This window comes from Triticum dicoccoides, chromosome 2A (genome assembly GCF_002162155.2).
Source record: "Triticum dicoccoides isolate Atlit2015 ecotype Zavitan chromosome 2A, WEW_v2.0, whole genome shotgun sequence".
Classification (NCBI taxonomy): domain Eukaryota; kingdom Viridiplantae; phylum Streptophyta; class Magnoliopsida; order Poales; family Poaceae; genus Triticum; species Triticum dicoccoides.
In genome coordinates this window covers 48825634-48838012 of record NC_041382.1, presented here as the reverse complement: position 1 = coordinate 48838012, position 12379 = coordinate 48825634, and the positions used below count along the sequence as shown (strand labels likewise).

Below are 12379 nucleotides of genomic sequence, written 5' to 3'. Positions count from 1 at the left end.
TTTTTTTGTTATTGAGTTACTTTGAGGCACTCTATTTATTTTCATTTCATAATATGGTTATTTTCGTAATCACGGGAATTAAACACATGTATTGGTTTATTATGTGCCAAAATTTTCTTTCTTTTGACGGGAATTGGCGTGAATCAGAGCGTACGTCATGCGGCCACGGACGGTGAACAGCAGGAGGCGTATTTCCGGAACGAAAACGTAAACCTTGGAATACGTATTACGGAAGAGTAGACGTCTTCGGCCGTCCAGGAGGTGGACCTCCTCAGCCTTCTTCCGCACCCTTTCTTCCCTTCTTCCGCTCGCAACCCCACGCGACCTTCCTTCCTCTCCGATCATTCCTTCCCAGTCGCCGCCGCCGCCGCCGCCGTCCTCCCCGTCCGTGGCCGCCGCTGGTCGGGGGACAGCATGGCTCTCTCCGCCGGCGACGTGCCGACCATGTACGCGGTCCTCGCCAACTCGCTCAGCGCCGACGAGGCGACGCGGCACCCCGCCGAGTCGGCCCTCGCGCAGTGCGAGCCCCGCCCCGGCTTCTGCTCCTGCCTCCTGGTAAGCCGCCCCATTCCCGCGCCTCCCGCCCCTCCGCTCATTCGCCTCGCGGGGGGACGGGCCCTAGGGCTTTTCCTCCTCCGGGGCGCGCCCCGATCTGCGGGCGATTGGGGAGCGGTGCCATGGGGTCCGAGCGTGCTGACTTGCTGATCTGGTGCTTCTGCAGGAGATCATCTCCGCCAGGGGCTCGTCCTGCCGCGAGGACGTGCGCCTGCTCGCCACGGTTTATTTCAAGAACAGCATCAACCGCTACTGGCGGACTCGCCGGGATTCCTAGTGAGCCTCTCTGTTCAGCTCCGCTGGTTAATTATGATTCATTCAGTGTTTTCTCCAAGTGTTTTTGCTGACAGTAGTGACAATGTGCGCTAGAATCTCATCATGCTGTGAATTTAGGCTCTCTGCCTAAGCTTCCTACTGTCAACACGGCGGTGCTAGAATACTTGTATATATACTTGGTGTTGCTTTAATGTTTGATGCTGTTTTCTTTGAGTCGTCGTCTCGTTGATAGTTCTGACATAATACTCTGGAGCAAAATAGCTGATGGTTTCCAGCAGGAAGGAACAATAGCTGATCCACTGTAAATCAAATGTGTTCTAGATAACCTCTCTATGGAGTAAATTTGTTAAGAGTAGCATCAGGCCATCAACCACTATGGTGGGCCTGCCGGGATTCCTAGTGAGCCTATGTTTAGTTCCATTGGTTAATTGTGAATCCTTGAGTGTTTTTGCTGCCAGAAATGGCAATGTGTGTCAGAGCATCATACTGTGATCGAGACCCTGTGGCTCTGCCTATGCTTCTTATTGTCTATACGGCGGTGTTAGAATAATTGTATTGCTTTATTGTCAAATGTCCTTGTCTTAGTCTGATAATCCTGAGTCCTAACTTAAACCATCGAATTGTGGCTGATGGTGTCCAACAGGAAAGAGCAGTAGCTGATCCACTACCATATTAATTTTGTTATAGATCACCTCTCCATGGAGTAATACAACTGGAGATTTTTTGTATAAGCCTAACTCTGCACATCCGAAGTAGAATTTATGCTGTTACTTTTATTTCGATAACACTTGGTACCTTGTTAACGAACTCTGACATGTCACTACCAATTTGCATTATCTGTTGTAGTGGAATTAGCAATGAGGAGAAGGACCACCTTCGTAAAAATCTTTTGCTAAACATACGAGAGGAGAATAACCAGGTGCAGACTAGATAACATGTATTATACGTGATCTTATGATATCAAACGGACATCATGTTTATTAATGCGAGTATGTTATCTTAATGTTGTAATGTAGATTGCACTTCAGCTAGCTGTACTAATCTCGAAGATTGCACGCTTGGATTACCCAAGAGAATGGTAAGCGTTTTTAGCACAATTCTTGTCAACTATCTTCCACATGAATTGAGGTGTTGCTCACGGTCATATCATTCAGGCGGGACCTTTTCTCTATATTGGCACAACAACTGCAATCTGCTGATGTTCTTGCTTCACATCGTGTGTTTATGGTCTTATTTCGAACTTTAAAGGAGCTGTCAACTAAACGGCTTGCTGTTGATCAGAGGAATTATGCTGAGGTATTTGATTTTGCAAAAATCACATATCCATCTATAAGTAGTATCACTCTTGATTTTCCGGGTTTCAAATTATTAGTTTGGCATAGTACCAGCTAGTTGGCCCGTAATGTCCATCGTCGCACACAGGCACACAACATTAGCAGATGTGTATTAGCTCCACTATTTCTTTTGAATTCAAGCATGCTAAGTCATCTTAAGTGCTAAGACAGAGGATTATTATAAGTTGAACCTTTCTTTGCTATCAAATACTCCTTCCGCCCCAAAATAAGTGACTCAACTTTACACTAACTTCAAAGTTAGTCTAAAGTTGAGTCACTTATTTTGGGACGGAGGGAGTAGTTCCTGAATTGATCAAGAGACATGCTATCCACATCATCTATGTTACTGTTTTCTCAAAGCATGGCAAGAGACATGCCATCCATAGCATTTGTGTTACTGTTTTCTCAAAGCATGAATTCATGCAGCTTGCTTTTGATTTTTTTTTTTTTTGCAAATTTTGTTGAGCATAAAACAGTAATGACCTAAAATTCTGACCATGATGTCGGTCTTATGTTCTAATTCATATTTTTTTCGTATGCAGATTACTAGCCACTTGTTCGAGTATACCTGGAACCTTTGGAAGAGTGACGTGCAGACTATATTGCAAAATCTTTCTATGCTCTCTCAGAGGAATGACTTAGATTCCATTTTGGAGCAATCAAACGATCTAATCTTGATATGCGACCGTTGGTTGCTTTGTTTAAAGATCATCCGGCAACTAATTTTTTCAGGTTATGCAAGTGATTCAACAACAGCGCAGGTAGTCATATTTGCTGTTATTTTGTTGCTCATACTTAGACGGACTGTTATATGATCTTCATCAGCTGGTTGAGGAAACAAAAGTCGTAAATAGTTATTTTAATTTGCAGGAAGTCTGGCAGGTCAGGGAAGTATGTCCAACAGTTTTGAGTGCCATTCAATCCCTTCTTCCTTATTGTAAGTTATGTTTTTCTCTTGTAATTTTAAGTGAATTATTCTCTCTTCTTTTGTAGTCTTGATCTAATAGACAGAAACTGCTCTGGCTTCACCAAATAATAATCCATCATAATCTATATCTAGCATTTCAAGTATTAACTGTTACGGTTCTAGTATCTTGTTGTCATGCATTTTTATTTGACCTGGTCATTAAATCTCACAGCAAGAAACTGATACTTTTTTTGAGAACATTCAAGAAACGAAAACTGTTTTTTGTTTGCGGAACATGCAAGAAACTGAATCTGTGATTGAATCATTCCTTTTGCTCTCCAGAAAACTTGAAGAACATAACAGTCTTATTTATATAAATGGCCCTTGTTTATATCTGCTCATGAAGTTAAACCTTTGTTTGGACGTTCCTCTCCGATGTTAGTTTGTCTGACATGTCAAGTGTGGCGTGCTGATTGATTTCAGTTCAGTTCTCACGAGTAAATTGTTCCTTATTGTATTTTACTTGACAGACTCGTCCTTTAAAGATAAGCAAGCTAAACTATGGGAATTTGCAAAAAGGGCATGCACTAAGTTGATGAAAGTCCTTGTCACCTTACAAGGCAGACATCCATATTCTTTCGTACACCAAACTGTGCTTCCTGCTACAGTTGACTTCTGTTTGAATATAATCACAAATCCCGAACAGGCTGGCGCATCCTTTGAGGAGTTTCTTATACAATGCATGGTTTTGGTTAAAACCATATCAGAATGCAAAGAGTACAAACCAAGTGCCACAGGTCGCGTCATCAATGAAAGTGCACAACCTTTAAGCCTGGAGCAAAAGAAAAAAAACTTTGCAGCAGTGGCTAGTGACATGCTGAAGGTTGTTTTGCCTGGTGATCGAGTTGTGTTGCTTTGCAACATTTTAATAAGGAGGTAATGTTCTGAGTAAAAATAGCATGTTTATATTATTTTTTATGGGAAGATTATTGCAATACTACTAGTTTGCATGTTTTTTTATCTTTGGCAAGCATCAACATAAACAGCTCAAGTTTGTGTAAGTTAGTATATGACTAGACCTCCTTTTAACTAAACAGATGCATTAATGCTGGACGAGGACATCTTTTAGCCTGCCATTTTATATTCCACAGAAGAAAATAATTCAAAATCCTTATGAACCTTAAAAAAAAGGGCAGCCCGGTGCATGTAGCTCCCGCTTTTGCAGGGTCCGGGGAAGGGTCCGATCACTTTGGGTCTTTTTGTACACAACCACCAACCATTTTGTATTCCGCAGAAGAAAATAGTAAAAATCCTTATGATGAACCTTAAAAAAAAGGGCAGCCCGGTGCACTTAGCTCGGTCCGACCACTTTGGGTCTTTGTACGCACCCTTTCCCTGCATTTCTGCAAGAGGCTGTTTCTAGGACTCGAACCCATGACCACCTCATGGTCACAAGGCAACAGCTTTACCGCTGCGTCAAGGCTCCCCTTCCTTATGATGAACCTTGAATGGAAGAATTGCAAAAATAGATTAGCCAGGAGCTGTTGGTCTTTTGTGATGCATTAATGCTGGACGAGGACATCCTTTGGCCAACCGTGTTATATTCTGCAGGAGTGAAATGATTTAAAGTCCTTATGATGAAACCTTGAATTTAAGAATTGCAAAAATAGATTAGCTAGGAGCTGTTGCTCTTTTGTGATTATTAAAGCATATTAAGCTATGACCTGCTGAAGTAAACTTCCTTATGACAGTTCCATATATGGCAAATAACATGTAAGTGCATTTTTTATGCTAGTTAGTCTTTAGAAATGCTATAAACATTAAAACATATAATGGTACACAAAAACGCTGCTGTGAGCTACAGAGCACACTTTATTTCTGCACCAAAAGCATATAATGTAACATTCTTGATGAATCGCCTTAAGGATTGTGGACTACTGCAGTATATAAAACAATAGAATATATTATTATTGGTTTTTTTGTAAATTTTTTTGCATGCACGCTACATGTATACACAAATTTCTGAGATTAGGGGATTGTTTTCTAGTATTTGTGCCTTCACGTTTTTGCTTGGGATTTTGACAGCCTTCTTGGATTCAGGAACTTACCAATTCTTGTGCAGATACTTTATTTATACAGCAAAAGATCTGGAGGAATGGTCAGAGAATCCTGAATCCTTTCATCATGAGCAGAATTTGGTCCAGTGGACTGAGAAACAACGGCCATGTGCTGAAGCCCTCTTCATTGTCATCTTTGAGAACTACCGAGAGGCATGCACATTATAACATTCTTTTTAACTGTCCTGCGAGTCTGCTGAATGTTGCGATGCTTACATAATCATTTGTTTCCAGCTACTAGCTCCAGTTGTTGTTTCAATTCTTCAAGAAGCCATGTCTGTTTCTCCACCACTAGAAACAGATGTTACATCTGGAATGCTTCTGAAGGATGCTGCTTATACAGCTGCCGGGCATGTGTATTATGAACTTTCAAATTACCTCAGTTTTAATGAATGGTAAGTTAAATAGCAACAATGTATCTGTATTTACTTGCAAAAAGGTTGGATGTATGGTGCTCATTTAATCCATGCTGATCTTTGTAATTGTTTAAATTATTTAGTAAAATTTGATCAGGCTTTATACAGCTGTTTGCATATGCTTCTGGATGTTGCATTTGTATGTTCATATGCATTAAGGACTATGCATTGATTTCCTTTTGATGGGACAGCTAAGTTTGTTGCAAGATCAATAGCTAGAGCGAATCCTGCTTCACTGCCTTTCCTTAGTTTTTATTTTATTTTATTTCTACAGGTTCCATGGATCTCTATCCATAGAAATTTCAAATGGTCATCCCAATATGCGTATCATTCGTCGAAAAGTTGCATTGCTACTTGGGCAATGGATTTCTGAGGTTCACTCTTCTATCATTGTATTAGAAAAGCTAAACATTACTAATGTCAGAGTTTTAGTTGACGGTCTGTAGGTTCCTCGCATCTTCAGCTTCTGATAATTGTAGTTTTGCAGATCAAGGGTGACACACGGAAATTGGTCTACCGTGCTTTGGTTGCATTGCTGCAGGATAATGACATAGCTGTCAGGGTATGCTTTGCGTTTACGATTCCTTGAATACGAGTCATTTCCATATATTCATCTACTTTGTTTAATAACTTGGTTCACGCTGTTCTACTTTCAGCTAGCAGCATGCTCTTCTCTGTGTTATCTTTTCCAAGAATCTAGCTTTTCAGAACTTGATTTGTTTGAATGTCTTCCAACATGTTGGACAATGTGTTTCAAGTTGACAGAAGATGTCCAAGAATTTGATTCTAAGGTTTGGATTCCCATAGTACATCTTTTGTTTCCTTCACCTGTCGTTTATGCAAGGGTTCTAAGTGGATCATTGACCCACTGTACCATTTTGAACGTCATCTTTATGTTACTTGTCAACCCATGCCTGGCAAACATTATCTTACCTAAATATTTTCCTTTTATTTTTATGTAGGTGCAAGTGTTGAATTTCATCTCAGTTCTTCTTGAACATGTTGGAGACAAGGTTATTCCATTTGCAAGTCAGTTATCACAATTTTTCCAGAAGGTATAGCTCAGGCATTTTGTTCTGAATATGTGCTAGAAAGACAATTATCATTTTGGCTGTACTCTATTCATGGACTGATGACAAAGCATACTTATTTTGAGCTCAGCTGTTTATGCATTTTATGATTCAAATTGTACCATTTGTTGAATTCGGAAATTCAGAAGAGAGAAGAGAGAAATTAGCCTTTTCAAGCAATGAGATTTCTTCAGTTTACCTTCACAATTTCAACTGGCTATCAACTTTTAAAAGTAATAGTATCAGCTTTTAACTAACTTATTGAAAGAGTTTATCAGTTGTTAAATGACAATGCAGATTTTGTTCCTGCTGTACGAATTAATTAGTTATTCTAATTTGAGTGTGTTTTTCCAGATCTGGGATGAATCTGCTGGTGAAAGCTTGTTACAGATTCAACTGCTAACAGCACTTCGAACTTTTGTTTCTTCTCTTGGATACCAGTCGCCTCTTTCTTATCACATGCTTATGCCTATACTGCAAAGTGGTGTAAATGTTGATAGCCCTGATGCTCTTAATCTTCTCGAGGACAGTGTTCTGGTAAGTAGTTCTTAACCAAGTCCATACCGATGAGCTTGCATGCACTTGCGCAAATTATCTAACATTGAGATTAATAATGCAGTTGTGGGAAGCAACCCTTTCGAATGCCCCATCTATTGTACCTCAACTGATGGATTTATTCCCTTATCTTGTGGGCATTGTGAATAGAAGCTTCGACCATCTGGAGGTTAGAATACACACCTGCCCACCCCAAAAAACAGAAGAGGCAAACATCCTTGGTCACATAAAATTTTAGGCACTGATGCACTCCGAAACATACATGTTCAAAACATGCAGAATATTAATACTACTCCCTCCGTCCCAAAATTCTTGTCTTAGATTAGTCTAGATACGGATGTATCCAATACTAAAACGTGACTTGATACATCTGTATTTAGACAAATCTAAGACAAGAATTTTGGGACGGAGGGAGTATTATGGAAATATTCTGAGACAAAACTACTGTATTTCAATATAATTATATAGTTATTTCATAATGAATTCATTGTTCAAAATATTGGTCAATAAATTAGTTAACCGGATGGTTAATCCCTACTCCGTGGGTCACTGAGTAGCCGATTATCTGATTTATAGGACGGTTAACTGATTTATCGGCCGATTAACTGATTTATCAGCCGATTAACTGATTTATCAGACGGTTAACTGATTTATCGGCTGATTAAATCAGCCGATTATTCCCTTATCGCCAGCTAACCGAGCAGTTACCAGCTAAAGATTTCCTGAACATTAATAATACTTGCTACTTAAAGCTGAAATAGTTTGGCCTTCTAGGATGGCACTTACTTTTTTACTGGAAAAATTTGTTCGTAAGTACAGTTTGATTTTTGTCATAGGTAGCAGTACAGTCTGAAATCTTATGGGTTTCAGCTCTAGCCTACCCCAACTTGTTTGGGACTAAAGGCTTAGTTGTTGTTGTAGCAGCACAAAGTAAACCTACTCCGTGTCATTTGGATTGTTTCCTTATATTGCATGCCACGATTAATGATTTGGAGGGTTTTGTTTTCTTGACCTTTTGAATGATGCAGGTCGCGGTCAACATAATTGAGGATTACACAATTTTTGGTGGATCAGAATTTTTAAAAAGCCACGGTACAAGTTTGGCGAATGTTCTTGATACTATTGTTGGAAATGTAAATGACAAGGGACTTCTCACCACACTTCCAGTCATTGATCTTCTTATTCAGGTTATTATTTATTTTCCATTTTGAAGCAACCTGACTTTCTGCAGAACTTTACCTATCTATGATTCATTTAATGCTGAGTCAAGGATAGCAAACAACATGAGCTAGGTCTAAGAAAAGGAAAACCTGTCAAACGTATAGCTTCTCTTCATGGGACCCATTAGATAGATAAAGAAGCTCAAATTTTGTCTACTTTAACTGGGATATGAAAGAGCAATGATATGTGAGAGAGCACAGTGTGCTGGAAGGAAAGATTATTTCAATCCCTGGACTCGGCTGTAGTTCAGGATTCAACAACTCCAAGGAAACTCTCTTAGCATCGGAATGATGCAACAGCTGAGCTTGGGTCTAAGGCTGTTCTTAGCACCAAGTTTTTTGAAACATTACACATGGTCTTATAGCAATCTTGACCATCATCTTAGCAGAATGCCGGCGAACCTAAGTTTCTTACTACCATGAACACTGTTCTCCCTGTTTGCATCAGGGTTAAGGAATAAATGCTCTGGGAACTAATTAATGGCCATTTTATTTGTGGAAGTTAGGTCGTAATACCATGTGATGAAACTGCAGGTGCCTGTTTCTTTTTACGTCAACACATTACAATTAGGAGTTATCTTCCTTTTTTCCTCACTTTTTTTGTATCTATCTAATTGGAGCTTTTGGGTGCAGCTCTTTCCTCAGGAAGCTCCACCTTTGATATCCAGTGCTCTTCAGGTACTTATGTGGTTGGTTACTTGGTCTCAAGTCTGGAATGTTCAAATGATACTTCATCATTCTGACTTGTTTATTCATGCCAACCTCTTAGAAACTTATCTTCATATCTTTGAGTCGAGATGATGAGCATAACCCTTCTAGGACAACTGTACGTGCATCCTCTGGAGCAATTCTTGCTAGGCTTTTGGTGATGAATACAAACTTTTCGGCACAGCTATTATCAGAGCCTACCCTTTTGGCAAACATTCAACAGTCAGGGATATCTCTAAAGGATAATCTGCTACTCTCTTTGGTTGATATGTGGATTGATAAGGTACATGTTGCAGCATTTCCCTGTTTATTGGACTGAGATTGATGTGTCAATTAATGCTTTCTCTCCAAGTGGGTAATGAAGCAGGTTCTTTTACTGCCACCATTTGATTTACGCATGTGTTTACGAAAATATTATGTGTATGATCAAACTCGCTAAACCAGTAAATATGTTCGTTGCTTCAGTGCTAAACCTTACCAGGTGATACTGACTTGGACATGTTTTTTTACAAAAATATGCTGTGCATATGATCAAACTCATGAAATCAGTAAATCTGTTGGTCCAATGCTTAAACATTGGCAAGCAGATATTGTCAACATGCTTGCATTGTCAACGAAACGTTGCGTCTACTGTTCAGATAATGTGCGCAGTTTGTGTTTACTGACAGGATTAGCATGTCCAATTAGATAAGTCTTAATATGTCTTTGTGTTTACTGACAGGATTAGCATGTCCAATTAGATAAGTCTTAATATGTTTTAGACGTTGGAATGCACTTTTAAATTCTTGAAGTCCCACTTGTTTATGCGTTGCTGTTTAACAAGCGCTATATCATTGGACAGGTGGACAATGCATCTGCTATACAGCAGAAGGAATACGCAATGGCTCTCTCTGTAGTTTTGACCTTGCAGATACCTCAAGTCATCGACAAACTTGATGATATATTAAGGTAGGACATTTCTGGTGATCATAATTGAAATTAAGACTCTGTTGTTGGCTGGTAGTTTGTTGCTCATAAGTTATATGATTTTATGCAGTGTTTGCACGACTGTTATTATTGGGGGCCGTGAAGTAAAGACCGAGGATGATTCTAGGTGTAGTATTGTACTGATATATTACTATGACTTTAGCTTGTCTATTTCAATTATAAATATTTAAGGCCTCTCTCAATTCTATGCGTAATTAATTATTGGTACAATATTTGCAGTGGCGATATTACAAGCTCTTCTTGGCTTGGAAATGATAATTCAGGTTACTCCAGCAAATTCTTGAAAAAGCGACAAGTGAGCTGTGTTTCTTTGAACATCTCTTTTCTGAATAATTAGATTATTAGGCACATATTCTGACAATTCCCTTGATCAGGCAAAGGATTTAGATCCGATCAAACAAGCTTCGCTAGAGAACATACTAAGGGAGAACTTGAAGGCATGTGCAGCTCACCACGGGGATTCGACTTTCAATGCTGCCATCAGCAGGATCCATCCATCATCATTTGCTCAGTTGCAGCAGGCCCTGAATAGTGCATGAGATGCGCATACTTCCTAACTGATTCTTTGATGTTCTTTTGAATACATTGAAGAACATCCGGCGCATCACGAGCCACCATTTCTTGGAGCGCATGGTGATCCCCATGCACCATGTAACTCACCATATCACCCGACACTCGTTCAATAAGCTGTAAGCTTCAATGGATTTAACGCTCCCTTTTCTTTTCAGGTGCTGCCATTTGATGCGCTGCCTTTTTCGGTCCTGTGATGTACTGTCGAAGATGAGGGCAGTTCATCGTGTAGGTGTAGAGTGCCGACTAACGTGTGAATAGCGAGAGTTGTGATCGAGCAGCTTTTTCATCCCCCACCCTGGGTTATTGGTTGACGGTCATATTCTTCTACGTGTTAGGTCTTTCGTGTGGGTTTGACCACTCTAAAGAGGCGGTTGGAGTTTTCATGGACATTATTGCGGGCTATTTTTCTGCAAATCTTTTTGTTATCTGCTGGGGGTTGATTGGGCTAGTCTTCTGGTTGGCAGAGGTTTTACTTCCCAGGCGGCTGACTTTACATGAGAAGAGGTTGTCAGAGTTGGTGAATGTAATTGTTTGTGCGAGAACAATATTATTGTGATAATGAGTTGTTCCGAGACTCGTTTTTCATCAGGGCACTGGTAGGCGCATTTTGGGCCGGTCGCCGTGCATCCGTCAGATTGGAGCCCTTTGCACCGTTGATTCCCCCTGATTCCATCTTCCTCGCCCTTTGCTGGGTAGCATCTTTTCCTTCCCTTCACGCTTAGCCGGTGGGTAGTCACCTCGCGCTGCCGCGTTAGTTGTCCCTGTCGGTGGGTTGCAGCATCGGCGGCGGAGCATGTCGCTCTTAGCCGGTTGCTGCATGCACCATCTCTGATTGCAGCTTCTTTTTTTGCGTCGCCGGTGGTAGCTCGCCATGCGTCTGTCCCATTACCTCCGAAACCTGGTTCGAGCAAAATTAATCGCCGCTTCCAGCAAAACTCACTGCCCGTTGCAGCAAAAAAGACCATCGTCCCAGCAAAAAATCAAGGCAAATTTTGCTAGGACGGTGGGCCATACATGGGGGGTTCGTCTATGAGAAGGTGTTGCTATCGTTGTGCCATTGTGTTTTGCGCGAGGGGTGTTTTGTGGACGCTGGGGCCATCATGGTGCGCAAGCCGGCCGAAAGTTCGGCTGGTCATTCGGCTCGAAACTTTTACCTTTTTGTTTTGCTTCTCATTTACGCACAACACCTCATGATTGGTATCTTCGATGCTTATCATTTGATCACCTAGTTCTTTTTTTTTGTGGGGATTTGATCACCTAGTTCAACGGTACTATTACCATTCACTTAAAGACTAAAAGTAGAGGACTATGCGTAGCATCTTTTCCTTCCCTTCACGCTTAGGCAGCGAGGGCAAAGTTCTCCACTCCAAGCTCCATCAGCCAGCCTATGGATTCACCTTCACTCTGCTCGCAGCTCCAGTGGCGAATGGTGGTGAGGTGTGGAATCTTGGTGCCTTTACTTGGCTAATTGTTTAGATTAGGGGGTTTTAGTGTAGGGGCGACACTTGGGTGGATGGTGACGCTTCATCTTTGAATTGGTCTTTTGAGTTTTAATCCTTCTCGAATTTGTCCACCGGGATGGAGCCAACGGTGCTCTAGCGTAGATTCTTGTTGTCTCCTTGAAGAGGCGAGGTTAGTGTTTTTGCCGTACATGCTCGATG

At 40.9% G+C, this 12379-nt stretch overlaps 1 protein-coding gene across 1 annotated transcript; it reads left to right on the top strand.

The window, feature by feature from the left end:
- Positions 1–317: 317 nt before the first annotated feature.
- On the top strand, positions 318–11306 carry LOC119353138 (importin-11-like). Its single transcript, XM_037619727.1, has 24 exons — positions 318–555; positions 722–831; positions 1678–1750; positions 1848–1909; positions 1986–2127; positions 2708–2926; positions 3036–3102; positions 3603–4008; positions 5195–5342; positions 5424–5584; positions 5880–5979; positions 6093–6167; positions 6262–6396; positions 6568–6660; positions 7030–7212; positions 7295–7399; positions 8259–8417; positions 9084–9128; positions 9220–9441; positions 10000–10106; positions 10195–10251; positions 10365–10440; positions 10520–10796; positions 10874–11306. The coding sequence occupies exons 1-23, from the start codon at positions 415–417 to the stop codon at positions 10682–10684; spliced, it is 3051 nt and encodes a 1016-aa protein (XP_037475624.1). The 5' UTR covers positions 318–414; the 3' UTR covers positions 10685–10796; positions 10874–11306.
- The last annotated feature ends 1073 nt before the right edge of the window (positions 11307–12379 follow it).

Coding starts and splice junctions, on each gene's coding strand:
- LOC119353138 (XM_037619727.1), top strand. CDS start 415: ATGGCTCTCTCCGCCGGCGACGTGCCGACCATGTACGCGGTCCTCGCC. Junction 1,910..1,985: donor TTGGATTACCCAAGAGAATG/GTAAGCGTTTTT, acceptor CATATCATTCAG/GCGGGACCTTTTCTCTATAT. Junction 10,107..10,194: donor AAACTTGATGATATATTAAG/GTAGGACATTTC, acceptor GATTTTATGCAG/TGTTTGCACGACTGTTATTA.